This window comes from Kwoniella dendrophila, chromosome 11 (assembly GCF_036810415.1).
Source record: "Kwoniella dendrophila CBS 6074 chromosome 11, complete sequence".
Lineage (NCBI taxonomy): Eukaryota > Fungi > Basidiomycota > Tremellomycetes > Tremellales > Cryptococcaceae > Kwoniella > Kwoniella dendrophila.
In genome coordinates, this window is record NC_089486.1 from 507,272 (window position 1) to 525,525 (window position 18,254).

The following is an 18,254-nucleotide window of genomic DNA, read 5'->3' on the forward strand; positions in this document are numbered from 1 at the left end:
TATATTACATATATACCCTCTAAGCTTGTTCAGAATACACTTTAATAGTCTTATCAGCACCACCTGTAATCAATCTAGTACCGGTCTTATCGAAAGTTGAACAGAATACACCCTATATCATGGGAAAGTACATCAGCAATCTAGATCAAAACAATTGAATGACGATATAACTTACAGCCTCAGCGTCCAAAGAACCAGGTTGAGGAATATCTTTAAGATGTTGGAATGGTAAACCGGTTTTATAGTCCCATAGAGTTAACGAACCATTATCGGCTGTACAACAACATCCAAGATTAGTTCATGTTTCTTATATTTTTGCTTGGAAAATATCGACTGAAAAAGAGAATAGAAGACTTACCACCAGAGAACATGACACCTTCTGAATTAACACTTAAAGTGTTTATGATAGATTCGTGGCCGACGAAATTATGTACAAATGTACCTTCTGGACATTTCCATTTTTTAATATTGTTTCCACCTGAACTTGCAGAAGCAAACGAATATTCTGTTGGATGTATAGCTAAAGCTCTAACTGATTTTTTGTGATGCGTTAAAGTTGTCATACATTTTCCTGCAGCCAAATCCCATAATCTATCAAGGAAATGATCGTTATATTAGCTTATCGTCTATTATGGTGATCTGATGTTGAAGCAAGACCATAATCAGTAAACTCACCGAACAGTAGAGTCCATACTACCTGAGATAATCTGAGGATCTGAATCCTGGGTTTTAACATCGGCTACTGTACTTGTATGTCCAGTAAGTGTGAAGATATTGGCTCGACTCCTCATATCCCAAACCTATCAGAACTGAATTAGCCTTTCCGATGAGAATTGAATAGATTGCACCTACTCGAACACTAGCATCTCGACCAGCGGTCACGAGAACATCAAGAGTAGGATGGACACTATAAAAAAGTTAGCCAATTGCCCTTTTTTCCTGACGAGTCTTGCAGATACAGAAAACTAACGATAAAGAGTAAACACCTGAGAAATGTCCATGATAATGTCTAATTACTTTGTTCGTTTCCAAATCCCAACATTTTACCATCTACGATATTTGAAGTAGTCAGCTATATAGGACGCTGTAACATTGCCAGGCAACAACTAGCTTACCTTATCTTCAGCACACGAGAATAAATATGGATGTCGATCTGATACTGCCAATCCTCTGATTGTCGAAATGTGGCCGGTCAAAGATAATTTCAGTTCACCACTTGCTAAATCCCAGATCTGCATTGCCATGAATAGACAATCAGCCAACCAATCAGGATTTGACAAGAAGGGAGTATTGAGCACTTACTTTTACAACACGATCACCTGCACCAGTAGCAAACCATTGATTTCCAGGATCTACAGCAACAGCTCTTACCCAACCCATATGACCCGAAATGACTCTTGTAAGTTTCCCTGCGACGTTGAATATGGTTAGTCAACACACATTGTCGAGCATCTATACTTTCCAGGGGCAGTGATCGTCTAGACATCACTGTAGATAACACTGCGTAGACAGCGAACAAAAAGGATCAAACTCACACTGTGGATGGTATTCAGGTTTCACTTCTCTAGCTTCTTTCTTTCTCATCAAAGCTTGTGATAGTCTAGATGAAGCTTGACCTCCTTCAGCAGCAAATCCTTGTTGATGCCTGAATTTTACTAGAGATCTGGGTTCGGCAGCTGGAGTAGACGTATTCGATGATCTGATGTAATGTTAATTTATCAGTAAAAACGTTCATCTGATTTCGTGATAGCAGAACCTTTCTCTCACGCCTGAGGTTCTTCTGGACCCCCAATCAACTTCTGATCTGCCTGAGGACCAGGCGCAGCTGGACCAGTTTGAGAAGCCGGTCGTTTAGGTTCAGTAGGTCCTTGTTGATTTGCTAATACAGGTGGTAATGTTTGTACATCTTTATATTCTGCTGCTAACTTCGATGCAAGTTTGATCTTGTTTCTAGAACGATAAAATCGAGACTTTACATCAGTTCTGCCTGTTTGAACATCACGCATCACCCGTAGACATGATTCCCTTGGCTAAACTCACGCTCTTGCTAATCCATCATCTATAGCACTTCCTTCCACACCATATACAATCCTTGTTCTTTTAGTACTTCTCTTCACCAAATCTGCTAAAGGCGGTAATCCATTCACAGCTGTCGACGGTCCAGCATTGCTGTCTGTGGCGGGTAGTACGGATGTCGACATTGTGTATATGATTCGTTGAGCAAGATGGTAAAGAGAAAAGCTAATTATGCAAATAGATTACCGACTTTTTCGTTAGACAACATAATGCACCTTCAAGAAAGAGATAGAGACATGACAACGGAAGCAAATCTCTGATGCATATATCGCGACGAATGTGGCGGATCCTACCGACAATCTTGACTTGAGATCCTTCAAGCAATTTTGATCAGTTTATGTATATATGTTATGCATGATCTATGACACTTAATTACATGGATGGATTACAACATGATATGCTAGATATACAGCTTTGCTTCATAGTATACACTGAGTTTTTCGAATTATGCTACAGGTTGCCAGCGAGAATCCCTTCTCGTATGGAAGTAAACCTCCGGTTTATCAGACCTATTTTTATTGAGGTTCCAATCACCATTTTTGGCTGGTATGATATTAGAAATCTGCATAAATGTTTTTCACATTAGTACGCCGTGTCGCATTCGAGATCCTCGAAGGATAAAACCAAAATACAAGCGATATTAATGTTGGAGCGAGGAGGTAGTAAAGCGAGGAGATGAGGGGGATGAAATACCGAGAAGATTCGACTCACCAAATACCTCTTCCCTTCATGTAATACGCCTTCCCCCAGCGATTTCACATCCCAAACGGTCAACATTCCAGATCTAAAGGTATCTCGATTACCCATTCGTGCATCAACAAAGCGGATCATTCTAAAATCACGCGATTCCCTTTTGGGACACAAGGTCTAAACAGTTTCTTGTATAAGCTTTGTCTTTTTGGGTGATAATGAATATGAACTTACAGCTAGCTCCGCTTCCATTTCCATATGTTTTTCTTGCATCTCTTGCATAATACGCGTGTTAGCATAACTAGCCAGATGTATAATTTGATGTATTGACATGGCGCGTAAATAGCTTAAAGTGTCCTTTGCTTCCAACAAGTCCTCAAAGTCGTTTTCGAGAGAATCCGGTGGTTCACCTGCAAGTCAGAAATACGCAGTCAGTAAAGCTCGGAGTCGAGGTTATTCTTGAGGCGTTCTTGAGGTACAACGAATTGTATCCAGTATTTCACTTACTGCTAACAGGATCACTTTCTTCCGCTGACTGAACTAACAGAGAAGCCAAGTCCTCTAACCTCTCCATCTCCTTCCGCATCTTATCCCCAAGACGCGTCTTCTCTCCTTCATAACGTCCCTACAGATAGATATACAATGTCAGAACATTCTGATAGAGTAGATCACAGTAAATACTAGAACTCACAAGCCACTGATCTTGTCGAATTCGTTCCTCTTCTTCATTCCAGGGTGCTTCGTTCTTGCCAGAGTATGCAATGGGAAAGACTTTCTCGATGACGATGTCCATCAGTGTGACTGTACCTCCATCCGGTGTGAGACTCGATAAAGAAGCAATAAAGGGTTGGAGTTGTTTCCCTAATTTCCTATCCCATCTTGCTAATGAAGTAGAATTCCCTGTCATGATTAAATGAGTCTTCTCGAAAGCTTCTAGGACATCGTTACCATCATTGCCCGATTCCAGCTATTTCACGTATCAGCTAAGGCACTACAACGCTCCATAGATTTGGGTGAGAGAGGACATACCTTGGCACCTGAGATAGCCATCTTTCGCCCTACCACAATTCTTCCTTTTTTCGCTGCGCGTTGAATGGGGTCGTCCACTTGAGCTTTGATACGATACCACCCATCCGTCAGTTCGAGAAAGCATTTTCGGTCCTTTTCGGCTTGAATATAATGAATTGCGGAAATCACAAGCACCATCGGTAAACTAGGAGAAGAATCGTGTTCTTGAATACGTTTTATAATGGATCTATCGGCGCATCCATATTCTCGTTCATACCTGTTTGTTGATTTATTCAGCTAAGTCGCTTCATGATATCTGAACTACTCACCTGTATTTGAGCTGCCGTATTACTTCATCCCAATTCCATTTCTCTTGAAACAAATCCGGTTTTGCCTGTATCTGACCAGCTATCTTCCATAGTATCTGTTTCCAGTGATTCTCCACCCATTTTTCCTTGACGAATCCGCATCCATCAGCTTTTAAACGCCTCAAAGCTTCTTCATGACCGTAGAATGAATCATCAAAGGCCATAAATTGATAATTTGACGCATTATCAATGTTGATGGCGGATATATCGTCAGGACTGCAGAAGCGTCAGCAATGTTTGTTGCAGAAAAATAGGTCGGAATCAACTTACACACCAAATTCTCTAAGTTCCTCAATACTGAAGTACTGAGGGTGGAGGAAAGCAGTGTTATAGTTTTCTCTTTGCAAGGGCACTATATAGACATATTAGCCTAGATGAACTTGCCTTCAAGGTTCGAGGTACTTACGATTCATGTCGAACACAGATCTGTAATAGTTGACCTGCTGTAGGGTCGAGGGTCCAGGATCCTGAAGGGGTGCACGAGCAGGTGTAGAATTTACAGGAGCATTCTTGAAGGGAGTAGAAAAACCTCTTTTGAAAGGACGTTGAGAAGGAGTTGATCCAAGTCCAATTCTCCTTATTGGGCCAGAAGGCGTTTTAATTTGGATTGGTCGCTTGCTTGAAGCCAGAGAAGCAGAGGAGTTGGCTATGGGTGTACGAAGAGGAGTAGATGGCGGATGAAAGCCCTGATTTGACCTTTGACGGGCAAAAGGAGTTGCCACTGGTGAAGCAGGCCGGATGGGTACTTGTGTTTGTACTTGAGGCCGAGGTCTGACCGGAGTAATCATATTTGTATCGATATCGTTGAATAGATGAGCTACCGTAGCTCTACTGGTACTACTAAGTTGAACCGCTTCTTTACCGGAGGCTGACTTAAAGCTTGATGTAGGGATATTCTCACGATGCTGCGGTTGATTTTCGGCGTCTTCGATAGGATCTGCAGCTTTGGTTGATACAAATGATTTACCCATGGAGGATGGCGGTTGAAAAATTGGTTTGATAGGTGAACTATTATCGTCGAAGATGCTCATAGCTTTCCAGATAGCTGCATCGCTTACTCGAGGAGCAGCTCCTCCAGAAGCGAGTGCAAAACCAGAAGGTTGCGTTTGTGATGGTGCCGATGGAATAGATGAGGAAGGTTGATGGTCATTCGCTTGATCAACTTCCTCGAATAGTTTAGCTGCGAATTGCATTGATTTGAGTGAAGGTGTAGCCAAAGGTTTTCCACGAGTAGGACGAGAGTTTGCTGTGCTATTACGAGCTATAGTAGGCGAGAAGCCATTGGTAGGACCTGGCGGCTGAAAAGAGGATGAAGGCATTGATGAAGGAGGTTCTTCTTCCATTGCTTGACCAATCTCATTAAATAACTTGGAAGCTTTTTGCAAAGATTCTGCTCGAGGTGGAGCTACATCTTTTCCTTTACCAGTTTTGAAACCTACATGGTTGACAGGGAAATCGATGATAGGTTCATCTGAAGGAGGAACGTATTCTTCAGGATCTCTCAGACGAGGTTTCTTAGCAGGTTTATTGTTATCCCCTTCTGGCTGAAATGAGTCATCGTCGTCTTCTTCTCCGGCCCAAATTTTACTTGCTTTAGCTAGAGCTGCTCTTGAAGGAGATTTCAACTTTCTTCCTCCCGCTGTTGCAAACCCGACCGTTTTAGGTATCTCTACCGGTATTCCTTCCCCGCCGAAACCATCATCTACCTTGGGTGATCTAGGATGAGCCTCTTCGAAAGATTTATCATTTCCGATGTCCTCATCATCGATGTCACCAAAATCATCCAAGTCGTCTGCTCCTAATCCACTTAGTAAGTCGCCAACGTCATTAGGAAGAAATGTATCCGGTATGGGTGATTCTGGACGCGTGATAGCAGGTGGTGAGGGTGGTTGCAGATTCGAAGAAGAAGGAGGGAAAGAAGTGAATTGGAAGTTCTCTTCTATGAGAGGCATGATGTTGTTGAGGAGGTTAGTTGTGACACATATGGATAATATTCTAAAGCTATCGTGGATGTTGTTGAAAAGATAAAAGATGAAAGATAAGAAGATGAAAAGTGGTCAGAAAGATGACGGTGTTTGAGTAAATTCAATGTTGACAAGTGCCAGTGTTAGTTAGTCGCGTCGATCGAGGGGGTTAGATTACGTAATCTGCAAGTATTGTCCTCCGTTCGAAGTTGCTGAAATTTCAAAATTGTCTTTTGCCAAATACTGTAGCTATGTTACATCCTCCTTGATTATCTGTTACACTGATCAACTAGAAATCAAATTGTACATCCATAAAATACAATATGACAGGTAAGTGGATTGATCCTCAGCACGATAAACCTAGAAAGCTAAATTGATCGTGTATAGATGAAAAATTGCAAAAAGCTCTGAAAGAATGTCAAAAGACAATTCTTGTATCACTCAAAGCATTGACGAACCAGAATGATCAATCCACATCCTCTTCGGCTTTACCACCAGCATTGGGCGATGTAGTAGGGCAATTGTTGAATCAATTGAGACAAGCAATAACAGCATTGGGATTATCATTTAATCCACCAATAACTATTGATGCAGCAATACAACAGTTGGAAAAGATTTCAGAATATATAGGTAAATTAATTAGTTGTGTATTACTTGCTTCAACAACATCAACAACATTATTAGCTGAAGAATGGAAATTTGGTATAACTCGAATAATAGAAGAGTTAAATAAACATATTCAGATCTTGCAAAATATTGAAAAAGATGGTGAAGGTGATCAATATTTAAGTTCAACAGGTATGGTCTGGGAATCAATTGATAATCTGTTAAATGATCTATCAAAGGATGAAAAGATGGCTTTAAAAAGAATATGGAAATCTCATCAAAGCACGGTCAAAGATGCTTGGGAAGAATTCAAAGAAATCCTAGAGAGGAAAACCGAAGAAAATGGTAATGAGAAGGATGGTGAGCAGAACAATGACGGTGATCTGGACAATGAATGGGATGAACTAGACTTAGGTGGTGAAGAATTGTCAGAAGAAGAAAGAATGAGAGCAGAAGCGGTAAGGCACACTGATCATTCTTATATACCGTTTTTGTTTGTTGACCTGATGTGTCATACCTTTATCAGGCCAAACCATTATTAGCATTACATCAAATACTTCATTCCACGATACCTAAATTCATGGATCAACTGGACCAGGAAGATTATCGTGTGATATTGAACATATCAACAGACTTTGTCGACGCTTATGACAATGCTGTATCGTCAATGCACCCCGAACAAGATGAATCCGAGATTGAAGAGGCTATTTCGGAAATTGAGGAAGTCTCACGAAAACTAGCAGGTACGATCAAGGATAAGAGTATAGATAAATGGTCCGAAAGGTTAGAATTAGAAAAGAAGAAATGGGAAGAAAGGCGTTTGAATTTGGATAGTCTTAAGAATGCCATATGAGTAGGGTGTGTGTATGCATATATATATATATTATATAATTCACAATGCTAAAATGTGTAATAAGAAAAAATCCAAATCATAAAAATCATATCAATATCATCCATTCCAACTCAAAGAAGCGAACAAAGATTTCTACATTTACTCATAAATCTCGCTGACAATACCAGTACCGATTGTCTTACCACCTTCTCTCAATGTGAATCTTGATCCAGGTTCAAGAGCAATATCATGTACTAAATCACCGATCATTTCGACGTTATCTCCAGGCATGACTAATTTTTCATGAGCACCTTCGGTTCCTTCAGGGAAGTTAAGTGATACTGTAACATCGGTAGTTCTGATGAATAATTGAGGTCGGTAGTTGGCCATGAATGGTGTGTATCGACCACCTTCTTCTTTGGTGAGGATCTGAGGCCATGCGTGACTATTAGCGAAATTAATATACTAAATATCAAACCACCTGACTTACATATAATTGAGCTTTAAATTTCTTGACTGATTTGATTGAACCTGGTTGTACTAAGACTTGACCTCTTCGCACTTGTTCTCTCTTGATACCTCTAAGAAGGGCACCCATGTTGTCACCAGCTTCACCTCTTTCAAGTTCCTTGTGGAACATTTCTGATCGCCTCATTAGCTTCGTAGACATAATTCAAGAAAACAGCGGCTGACTCACCAATACCAGTGAGGGTGGTCTTAATTGGAGAACCCATACCAACGATCTCGACTTCTGAACCTTTAGTGATAACACCTCGTTCTACTTTACCGGTAACTACGGTACCTCTACCAGAGATGGAGAATACATCTTCTACGTACATCAAGAATGGTTTCTCAAGGTCACGAGCAGGAAGTTCTAACCATTCATCGGCTTTTTCCATTAATTCTTTGATTTTGTTGGCACCTCTCTCTGGATCTTTACCTTCTAAAGCAGCTAAAGCAGTACCCATGACGATAGGAGTTTCTTCACCTTCAAATCCGAATTCTGAAAGTAATTCTCTCATTTCCATTTCGACTAATTCAAGCATTTCTGGATCGTCAACTTGGTCAACTTTGTTGATAAACACTACTAATCTTTTAATACCAACTTGTCTGGCAAGTAACAAATGTTCTCTTGTTTGAGGCATTTGCCCATCAGTAGCTGAGACAACAATAATAGCACCATCTAATTGAGCTGCACCAGTAATCATATTTTTGATGTCTAAAAAGGTGATTTCATCAGTCCAGTTCAGCACAAAATTTCCATTGACTCACAATCGGCGTGACCTGGACAGTCAATGTGAGCGTAATGTCGGTTAGGGGTTTCATATTCGACGTGCTGATCTCAAGAAAGCATCAGCCGTGACCTATGTTGCTTGACTATCAGGCTGTACTTACAGCAGTAGAGATGGTGATACCACGAGCTTTCTCTTCAGGAGCTTTATCAATTTGAGAGTAATCCATGAATTTACCACCACCTTGTTCAGCAAGATATTTGGTGATAGCGGCGGTTAAAGTGGTTTTACCATGATCGACATGCTACTCACATCGGTCAGCCTAGTGCCTTCCCTACAGTCCTGCTGTGAGGTAGACTTACACCAATAGTACCAATGCTATTTCAAGATATCAGCGGCCATTCATCATTGGTGATCATGTTAACATAAACTCACTTGAAATGAGGCTTCTTTCTACTGAATTTACCACCTGCTTCAGCAGCATAACCTCTAACAGGTAATCTTCTAGGACATAAAGCTACAGCTCTGAATCTAGGAGTTTGAAGAGGTTTGGTGGCAAGGGTTCTAGCGATAGGTACTGATGGTCCAGCCAAAGGTCGAACGGCGGCTATAAATGTCAAGAAGAAATCGATCAGATTCCATGCATTTCACCGTGATGTTTTTGACTGACTCACCTCGAACTTCGGTAGTTCTAAGCGCGGAAGAAAGTCGACTTTGGACAGCGTTTCTCATCATCTTGAAAAAGGTGGATCAATCGATATGATTGTTTTGATTTGATTTTTGGACGAATAAGATCGTTAATAAAGCTCAAATGCTCGCAAATAAAAGTCTGAAATCTCTGAAATATCGCCATATAACCACGTAAAAAAAAGATCGGAGGTATGAAATTAGCTGCCACAAATCGGATTTTCCCGGAGTAGAGCGCTTTGTCCACGTGGAAGTGATCATAATGAGAGGATCAAGTGGAGGAAGTCCACCCTTTGTTGTCAACCAAAAATATTGATTCTTTGCTTTGTTCATCTATATGTATATATAAACGTATTTACTTATCGTTTCTCAATCTCTATCTGAATGTGTTACCTGCGAATTATCACTTAGTAAAGAAATACGTAGAAAGAACATCAACATGTCTGAAAAGTACCAGGATATCCTAGATTTCGCTTATGAGCTTGCTGAAAAGGTTAGACTGACCGAAGAACGTTCAGTTTGGAGACCGGAGTTGACGTTTCATCGTGATAGGCAACGGCCCTTATACTCAAAGCTTCAGCGGAAAGATGGAAAAACACTGAGGACGTTGAACAAAAGAAGAACTCAGTCGATGTAAGCTCAATGATCAGATTCAGGTAGAAATAACAGCTAAACCTTACTTCTAGCTTGTTACGGAAACAGATCAAGCGGTAGAAGAAATGATTAAAACCGCTGTTGCCGAGAAATATCCCTCCCATAAATTGTAAGCATCAACATGTCATGAACACTAGCTGATACATCAGTATTGGAGAGGAATCATATGCTGCAGGAGACCGACCACCACTCACCGACGAGTTTACCTGGATTGTTGATCCTATTGACGTAAGTCAAATCTGACAGGTTTGTAGCTGACCTATAGGGAACGATGAAGTAAGTTCTGAAAACTGGAACACGACTTACGAAAGCTTTGTACATTCTCAGTGAGTAAAAATGCTCTGTATTCTAAGCTGAGAATTAGCCCTTCAGTAGCATGTTCAATCGGAGTTGCGCATAAATCGAAACCAGTCGTCGGGGTAATAGCTCAGCCCTTCTTAAACCAGATTGTACGTTATATCAGCCTCTTTTGGTCATTGGTAAGCTGACAGAACAAGCACAGCTTTCTGCTCGTTTAGGCGGTGGAGCTTTCATGAACAAGACTATTCCACTTCCTTTGACTGGCGGTATTCCCCAACCTTTAACTGAGCTATCCAAATGTATGATTGGCGCTGAATGTGAGTCTTCTGTAATGAGATGAGATCCATAAAATGCCATGATTAACCTAATGATCTATTCTTAGGGGGTTCTGATCGAACTCAACAAACATTTGTTAAGAAGACTGCTTCTTTTGCTCGGCTAGCAGGAGATCCAAGTAAAGGTGTCAATGGAGGAGTTATGGCTCATGCTTTGCGAAGTGAGCTAAATGGTCTAGTAATGCAGGAACATGCTGATTTCTAATTTCTATTGTATAGCCACTGGGAGTACCGCTTGTAACGTTGCATCCATCGCTGCTGGCCAATTAGATGTTTATTGGGACGCAGGGTGTTTCCCTTGGGATGTTTGTGTGAGTCATCTCCATCGCTGCTTACTAAATAGATTAGACGCTTACAACACTGCTCAATACATCTCAATCAGGCTGGAGCTATCATTGTTTCCGAAATTGGCGGCTTCTTCTCCGGCGGGAAAGATGCATTCGAACGAGAAGCTGACATGCCTGAGATCTTGATGGGTAGAAGATATATCTTTATCAGAGCCCTTCCTCCTTCCAAAGTAAGTTTACATCCATGCAGTACTCGGAGTTCATGCTGACGACCCTTGTCAGACGGAAACCACCATTCAGATCCAAAAGCGTCTTGCTAAAGAACTCTATGAGACTGTTGAGGAATGGACTAACGAGGATATGTAAGGCTATGAGCTGTGGGGAATACTGAAGGTACTGTTTCTCAAAATTTATCCATTTATGCTATGCAACATTAAATATAGAGATTCTTGCCTTCTCAATTTCGGATCTCAATCTCGAACCTGGATGAGAGCAGTTCCTACGACATGGACTTTTTATTTATAGACGGCGATAAAAGTAACGTTATGACCGGTAATTGATTATTCGGAGTGTTATGGGAGTAATGGAGACCCCGTATGGCGTGATCAATCTTTCGTCTGATTTTTTGGGAATGTGAATCACCAGTTTTGTGGAAATGACGAAGATCAATTTACATCCCAATTCCGAATCATTCTGATAATATATTCACTATGCTCACTAAGCAACATCTATATATCACAACAAAGTTGATATATATTGTGGAATGTATGAATATCTTTTTGGATTATATTTGTTTGACTAAACCTGCACGATCATATAAATACTGAAATATGCCACCAAGAGCAACTATACCGCGAGCTGTTCAATTACCAGGTAGTAAGATAACTTGGAAACCACCTAAACCACACTTAGCTTCCTATCATCCACCTGCTCCTTCTTCCCCCTCTTCTTCTACTGCATCATCATCTTCGAGTTATTTCATCCCACCAGTCTCACCTCAATTACCTGCACGAAGGAAACCTACTTTTAATCCAGGTGGATTCGGATTACAATCTTCACCTAAACCTGCACCTTCACCTAGATCCTTCAAAGGTAAAGAAAAAGCATTATCAGCGAGAGAAGCTGAATTAGATGCAATCAGAAAGAAAGATGACGAGATTAGACGAGATGAAGAACGCTTAGAAGGTAGAGAGAGTGGTAAAGATGGTAAAGAAGAAGCGGAAGCTTGCTATGTTGTGAGTGGTCTTTATTCACCATCAGACGAGTACGAAGAGAAAGGCTTACGATCAATTTGGTATAACCATAAAGCCCCCTCCTGCAACACTTCATTTCCATTCGACCAAATCACTGCCATTACTTTACTCGCCACGGCCATTACCACCCTTTCAAATAGCTTACGAGACATGGGGTCAATTGAACGAAGATAAGAGTAATGCAATTTTGTTACATACTGGATTATCTGCTTCTTCGCATGTTAGTTCAAATGGTAATGAGGTATCTTCAGCAACAAGTTCAAAACCTGGATGGTGGGAAGATTTCGTTGGACCTGAAAAATCGATTGATACGAATAAATTCTTTGTTATTTGTACAAATGTTTTAGGTGGTTGTTTTGGCTCAACAGGACCTTCGTCACATTATCCACCTGCAGGCCAAGAAAATTTAGATACCAGATGGGCAACTAGATTCCCTATGTTATCTATACATGATATGACAAGAGCTCAGTTTGATTTATTAGACCATTTAGGTATACAAAAACTATATGCAAGTATAGGTTCAAGTATGGGTGGTATGCAATCTATCTCAATGGCTTATATAGCTCCTGAAAGAGTTGGTAGAGTCGTTAGTATTTCTGCTGCAGGTAGATCAGGTTTAAATGGTGTGGGAATGAGATACGCTCAAAGATCTGGTGAGTTCCATTCCTTCAACTGCCGCTCTGTACGAGATACAGACTAATTGTTTATTATTGTTATAGTATTGATGGCAGATCCTAACTGGAACAGAGGTTTCTACTATGACGGAGTACCTCCTCATAACGGTATGAAGTTGGCTAGACGTGAGCTGAACTTTAAGTTTGTAGTATGATACGTTTGAGCTAATTTACCACTTGCGTTACTTGCCGTTACACAGAAATCGCTACTATCACATATAGATCAGGTCCAGAATGGGAACAAAGATTTGGTAGACAAATGCTTTCTGAGCAAGAAGCTGCATTAGATTCAAATGGAAATCCGGATGTTCCTAGACTTAGTCCAGATTTTTTGATTGAAACGTATTTGGATCACCAGGTAAGTTATATACATTGATGGTGACCATGCGTTCTCAGATAAGCTAATATTGTCATTTTTTGGATTGTATAGGGTGAAAGATTCTGTCTGACCTACGACGCTAATTCGATGATTTATTTATCGAAAGCAATGGACTTGTTTGATATGTCATCAACAGCATTAACATCATTAGCTAAAAAATTCAACTCAGCTTATCCTGATACATCTCCATTCCCTTATCCAACAGATCCAGTCGAAATTTCAGTTTCGACCTCAAGATCCACAATTGAATCGGCATCATCTACAGTAAAATCAGAAGCAGAAAGAGAATTGATAGAAAAGGAGATTAAGAAGAAATTAAAGAAATTCATCCCAACTTCCAAATCACCACATCTGTCAGAATTATCACAAGGTCTAAAAAGATTACAAAATATTCCAGCACTGGTCTTAGGTGTTCAATCAGACGTGTTATTCCCAGTCGAACAACAAAGAGAATTGGCTGATGCGTTGAAATTAACTGGTAATTCAAATGTAACTTATTACGAATTAGGTGGTGTATGGGGTCATGACACTTTCTTGTTAGATGTTCAAAATGTCGGTGGAGCGATCAGAGGATTTTTGCATTGATCGAGGCTGTAGCCAGAAATCATAGTCAGAACAGAGACGAAGGGTATGATACTATTGTAGGCACAAAGTTAACATGCGCATCGCTTCATCGATTTCCTTTATTACAAACTACATGCATACTCGTACAATCATGTTGTGAAATATCCTTTCAATGAGATTCTAAATAGCTAGTATACTTTACATGCCAAGTGAAGCATTACCAACTGAATCTTCGGATCCAAGTAATCTATGCAACTTTATTAGCTAACATTTCATGAAAACTGAAAGAAAGGAAGACAGGTGGTAAGCCGTTGTTAGCGGACACTTACGCGAATTCCTTCATTAAAGAACACTCCCCTCCGTTATCCAGATCGATACTGTATGCTTGGAATAAACCATCTGCAGATATTACCATGACTTGAGGTACAGTCCTGCATGGTCAGGGGGATTAGTGACTGCTAAGACAACATCGATATGGTTTCACTCACCCGCTCATAGCTACGACTGTTCTAGCTCCGTTACCTCTTAACTTGATGAAAGCAAAATCTCTTTGCGGTTCCCACATTTCAGACACACTCCTAGGTAGATATCCACCTACACCGCCAACAAAGGATTTACCGATATGATATGATCTTCTCCGTAATGAAGAAGTAGCACTATTAGTACTGTTATCACTTAATTTGGCTGATGATAATGGGGGTGAATTTGATGTTGCTTCTGATGGTGTTGGTGATCTAGCTCCATCAATATGTTCAGGTATGGTTTCGGTATGTCCCATCGAGCTGGAAGATGTACCTTTAGAATTGGCAAGTTTATATATATGTATAGTTGAAGAGTCTGACGAAACAGCTAATAACGAACTAGCCAAATTGAAGTTCATACTGAATATCTTGGCGTTTTGTGTACCTCTTCTAAATTGCCATAATTTCTTAGCGTCTGGCACAGAAAATACTCTGACTACGGTTCCTTTGTCTGATGCGGTCGCGAGCATCTTTCCAGTTGAATTGAGCGCAAGAGCCGCAATAGGTGTTTTATGTGCTTGAATGACATTAAGAGCTGAGAGTGATATCGTATCGAATAGAAGAACGTCACCAGTTGTAGGTGCAGGAGGAGCCGCAGGGACAGCATTCGATGATAAAGGAGCAGAAGAAGCTGATGGTGCAGGTGATGGATAGGCAAGATAGGAGTGTTCGGATGATGAGGATAGTGCACAGACGGCTAGTTATGCACGTTCATGTATTCAGCAAACAATGTTCGACGTTTCGACAAGATGGTTCGATTTGAAGAAGTCATGAACGATGAATTATGAAAGATAGCAAGCTCACCATTCGGGTTGGGCCCAGTTTCAATGGTATGCAACAGTTTCATGGTTGATATATCATAAATATAGATTTCATTCTCTAATACCACTATCAACCTCTTTCTGTTCATTTTAACCGCCAATACTGAAGTAGGAAATATAAGTTCGCATATTGTGGATTGACGCTGCGAACTGAATCAGTGTTGAACATCCTGCAAGAGTATGCTGTAAGACAGCTAAGCGAACCTACTTTAGTGTTAACAATTTGAAGCTTTCTAGGACTGTTTGAAGGTTGAGTATCTGCTGCTCCTACTAATGCTACTAACGATGTGCAAAACAGCATCTCCACGATCCCAGTAGCACCTTGATCATCTATACAGCACGCCCATGAACTGGTCAGATCCAGACTCTCTGATATCTTCAGGACTTACTCTTCGAGTGTACTTTTCCGAAAGGATCACAATTGAGTATAGTATATCCCTTCTTATGACCTACTGCTATACAGGAGAAATCCTGATTGAAACTACAGCACTAATGGATTGGAAAAGCTAGAAGTCAACTTCCTCTATTCTTGCTCAAGTGTGATAATTCTGTCTGTGACAGCTGAAAAACAATAAAAAAAGCTGCGAACTCACGAGAAGATCAGGATGACGCTTGCCAAGACGAGACATGTTGGTAGTCTCTAGAGGTGGTGTTTGTCTGCGATTGCGTTGAGGAAGGGTTTCAAGCCTACAATGGTAGCTGATTCTAGCGGGAACGAAAGCAATGCGGGCTCAATCTATATCAATGATAAGTAGGATTTATGGATACAAGGTGAAAGAGATAGCAGATAAACATAACATAAGCAGTTGAGTGACCTGGCGTCATATTGATGGATGAATACGGGAACAACCGTGCCTATTAGCCGAGACGACATCCAATAAACTGGGTGGCGGTACTTATAAGATCAACCGGATCAGAAGACAGAACAGATATATGCATGCAACAAAGTAATAATGGCAGGAGTATTTCTATGTATTGCTAGACTCCAGTAAATGCATACAGACAAGTGAGGCGTTATTTCGTGATTTACTCTAATGTTTAGTGGTACTTGAAGATTTACCACCATCCCTTCTTTTTCTCCTCACCGGTCCAGTTTATCTGTTTGGCACCATCTTGACCGTTTTGGGGCGATGGACTATGTTGTCGAGGGGCTAGCATGTGTTGATGCGGATGAGGCATATGAGGAGGCAACTGAGGCATGAATTGACTTTGTGGCGGCCAAAACTGATTGGCTGGTGGGAGAGGGTCATGATGTGTGGCTTTGGCACGAAGATTGAATAATGCTGAATTGGTAAGTATGATAAGGAAGGACAAGCTGACAAGGGTGAAACTCTAATAAACATCAAAAGAACCGTGAGCTACTACTACTTGAGCAGCCATACAAATCAACTTACCATGGTTTTCCAACTAATTGGGTCAACAAAACTATTTATCACTCCTGCGAATGTTTCGGCAATGATGTTTATACGCCCAACCATCGTAGGATCTCGATTCATACAAGCATCCCAAGCTTTACATGGTGCTTCCCTGTAAACGGTTTTCCATCGCTGTCGTAAGTTATAGCCTTTTCAAAGATAGGAGTATTTCCAACATACATAGCAGGAACTCGCAATACCGGATCACATCGATTGGTCAGGTATAAGTTTGTACATTCCGCAATTTCTTGCAGTATCTCTATCAGACGTGATTCATCAGCTACCTATCGTTCCAAGAATGTAAACGTTGTCGCTCACCAACGGAGTGCTCCTGCATTCTATCATTTACGTCTCTTCTTACAGTCAAAACGAACTGAATACCCAGATACAAGCAGAATAGGACAATAGAAGCATTCACAGCGAATTGAAGGTATCTATAGCACAAAATATATGAGCAAACAAGAGCTTTAGAACATGATGGTGTCACGCTCCACTCACCCTAATAGCAAAGCAGGTATTTCCGAATGCCTTAAAGCGGGCGGTGTCATATGAACATTATAGTGATGTTCCGATTTCGAATATGTCGGTGTGGATGAGTCACTATGTCTGATCGCGACCTGAAGTTCAATTGTCTTTAGCATTTGCCAAGTGTACAACATGCTGAAGGTAGCTTACCCCTTGATCATTTCGAGCTTGATCCTTCTTGGCTTTTTCTCTTTTTCTATTCGTTCTCGACACTGCACCTTTAGCGAATTTTCTTGGTTGTTCTTGTTCATCCTTTCCCTCTTTCTCTTCTGGTTGATTCTCTTTTTCATCTTCTACTCTAGCTTCTTTACCTTTAAGAGGACTTTCTGCGACATTTTTAGCAGGTGTAGCCAAACCTCTAGCAGGACTATCCATATCTATATCATCTTGGTTTACTAAATTGGATGTTGCAGGTGTACGGGCTACATTGCTATACCATTGCGAGGGATCATATGAAGGTGCTTTTCGAGGTGTGTTTAATGCTGCTAGAAGTAGAGGGGCAGAATTCGACGAAGAATTAGTGAAATGTGCGAATCCTGCTGTAGGATGTGCATTAAATGGTATTGCTCGGTCCAACTCGCTATGTAGGCCTATATGTTGGAAAAGTCAGATATACGTTAAGAGATGACCCGTCATCAAGCAAAGAAGCAGGCTATGGCGAGCATAAGTAAGAGCAGGGGCAACTCACGTTTACGAGCTGGTCCGTCTTCACCTAATCCCATACCGACCAAGTTGAAAGCGTCCAAACGGGAAGTATCATAATTTGAATCTATATCCATCGGACCAGATTTATCCCTCGGCTCGTAGGTAAAGCTATCTTCGTCCATAGTATTGCTTCTAGTGCTATATTTGATTTGAAGGTAGATAAGGTAATGAGTGGGAGAGTACCGGGTCTTGTAAAGTCAATAATTTCATGGAAAGACAAAAAGTTGGAAAAGTCAACAAATAAATCTCAATAAATACGTCCTTCCACCTCGCGAACGCGTTCCTGAAAATTACTCGAATAACCACTAACTTCAACTTCATATTTCATGATTTTTTACCTTTCTTCTTTATTCGTATA

General features: G+C 40.8%; 8 protein-coding genes across 8 annotated transcripts; 3 read left to right on the forward strand and 5 right to left on the reverse strand.

The window, feature by feature from the left end:
* Nucleotides 1-19: 19 nt before the first annotated feature.
* L201_007742 (pre-mRNA-splicing factor PRP46) lies at nucleotides 20-2,201 on the reverse strand (the record flags this gene model as incomplete). Its single annotated transcript, XM_066223448.1, has 11 exons — nucleotides 20-112; nucleotides 176-273; nucleotides 359-591; nucleotides 676-800; nucleotides 853-907; nucleotides 971-1,050; nucleotides 1,116-1,232; nucleotides 1,303-1,409; nucleotides 1,536-1,699; nucleotides 1,768-1,950; nucleotides 2,041-2,201. 11 exons carry the CDS (start codon nucleotides 2,199-2,201, stop codon nucleotides 20-22), a joined length of 1,416 nt encoding a protein of 471 aa, XP_066079545.1.
* A 320-nt stretch (nucleotides 2,202-2,521) lies between these two features.
* On the reverse strand, nucleotides 2,522-6,094 carry L201_007743 (uncharacterized protein; the record flags this gene model as incomplete). The annotated part of the gene is made up of 9 exons (XM_066223449.1): nucleotides 2,522-2,638; nucleotides 2,788-2,943; nucleotides 3,001-3,176; nucleotides 3,274-3,391; nucleotides 3,458-3,733; nucleotides 3,796-4,051; nucleotides 4,104-4,358; nucleotides 4,413-4,494; nucleotides 4,549-6,094. The coding sequence occupies 9 exons, from the start codon at nucleotides 6,092-6,094 to the stop codon at nucleotides 2,522-2,524; spliced, it is 2,982 nt and encodes a 993-aa protein (XP_066079546.1).
* Nucleotides 6,095-6,429: 335 nt separating this feature from the next.
* On the forward strand, nucleotides 6,430-7,565 carry L201_007744 (uncharacterized protein; the record flags this gene model as incomplete). Its single annotated transcript, XM_066223450.1, has 3 exons — nucleotides 6,430-6,436; nucleotides 6,494-7,170; nucleotides 7,239-7,565. 3 exons carry the CDS (start codon nucleotides 6,430-6,432, stop codon nucleotides 7,563-7,565), a joined length of 1,011 nt encoding a protein of 336 aa, XP_066079547.1.
* A 138-nt stretch (nucleotides 7,566-7,703) lies between these two features.
* L201_007745 (translation elongation factor Tu) lies at nucleotides 7,704-9,511 on the reverse strand (the record flags this gene model as incomplete). Its single annotated transcript, XM_066223451.1, has 8 exons — nucleotides 7,704-7,973; nucleotides 8,035-8,186; nucleotides 8,242-8,763; nucleotides 8,817-8,880; nucleotides 8,940-9,080; nucleotides 9,139-9,154; nucleotides 9,212-9,383; nucleotides 9,451-9,511. The coding sequence occupies 8 exons, from the start codon at nucleotides 9,509-9,511 to the stop codon at nucleotides 7,704-7,706; spliced, it is 1,398 nt and encodes a 465-aa protein (XP_066079548.1).
* Nucleotides 9,512-9,902: 391 nt separating this feature from the next.
* On the forward strand, nucleotides 9,903-11,405 carry L201_007746 (uncharacterized protein; the record flags this gene model as incomplete). The annotated part of the gene is made up of 9 exons (XM_066223452.1): nucleotides 9,903-9,956; nucleotides 10,016-10,096; nucleotides 10,150-10,226; nucleotides 10,449-10,566; nucleotides 10,620-10,734; nucleotides 10,800-10,913; nucleotides 10,972-11,063; nucleotides 11,135-11,269; nucleotides 11,322-11,405. 9 exons carry the CDS (start codon nucleotides 9,903-9,905, stop codon nucleotides 11,403-11,405), a joined length of 870 nt encoding a protein of 289 aa, XP_066079549.1.
* Nucleotides 11,406-11,869: 464 nt separating this feature from the next.
* Nucleotides 11,870-13,930, forward strand: L201_007747 (homoserine O-acetyltransferase; the record flags this gene model as incomplete). The annotated part of the gene is made up of 5 exons (XM_066223453.1): nucleotides 11,870-12,274; nucleotides 12,348-12,945; nucleotides 13,012-13,092; nucleotides 13,167-13,324; nucleotides 13,397-13,930. 5 exons carry the CDS (start codon nucleotides 11,870-11,872, stop codon nucleotides 13,928-13,930), a joined length of 1,776 nt encoding a protein of 591 aa, XP_066079550.1.
* Nucleotides 13,931-14,107: 177 nt separating this feature from the next.
* Nucleotides 14,108-15,880, reverse strand: L201_007748 (uncharacterized protein; the record flags this gene model as incomplete). Its single annotated transcript, XM_066223454.1, has 7 exons — nucleotides 14,108-14,156; nucleotides 14,239-14,340; nucleotides 14,398-15,127; nucleotides 15,235-15,394; nucleotides 15,460-15,581; nucleotides 15,641-15,740; nucleotides 15,845-15,880. 7 exons carry the CDS (start codon nucleotides 15,878-15,880, stop codon nucleotides 14,108-14,110), a joined length of 1,299 nt encoding a protein of 432 aa, XP_066079551.1.
* Nucleotides 15,881-16,307: 427 nt separating this feature from the next.
* On the reverse strand, nucleotides 16,308-18,018 carry L201_007749 (uncharacterized protein; the record flags this gene model as incomplete). The annotated part of the gene is made up of 7 exons (XM_066223455.1): nucleotides 16,308-16,583; nucleotides 16,646-16,778; nucleotides 16,847-16,925; nucleotides 16,985-17,100; nucleotides 17,165-17,283; nucleotides 17,342-17,781; nucleotides 17,880-18,018. The coding sequence occupies 7 exons, from the start codon at nucleotides 18,016-18,018 to the stop codon at nucleotides 16,308-16,310; spliced, it is 1,302 nt and encodes a 433-aa protein (XP_066079552.1).
* Nucleotides 18,019-18,254: the final 236 nt, after the last annotated feature.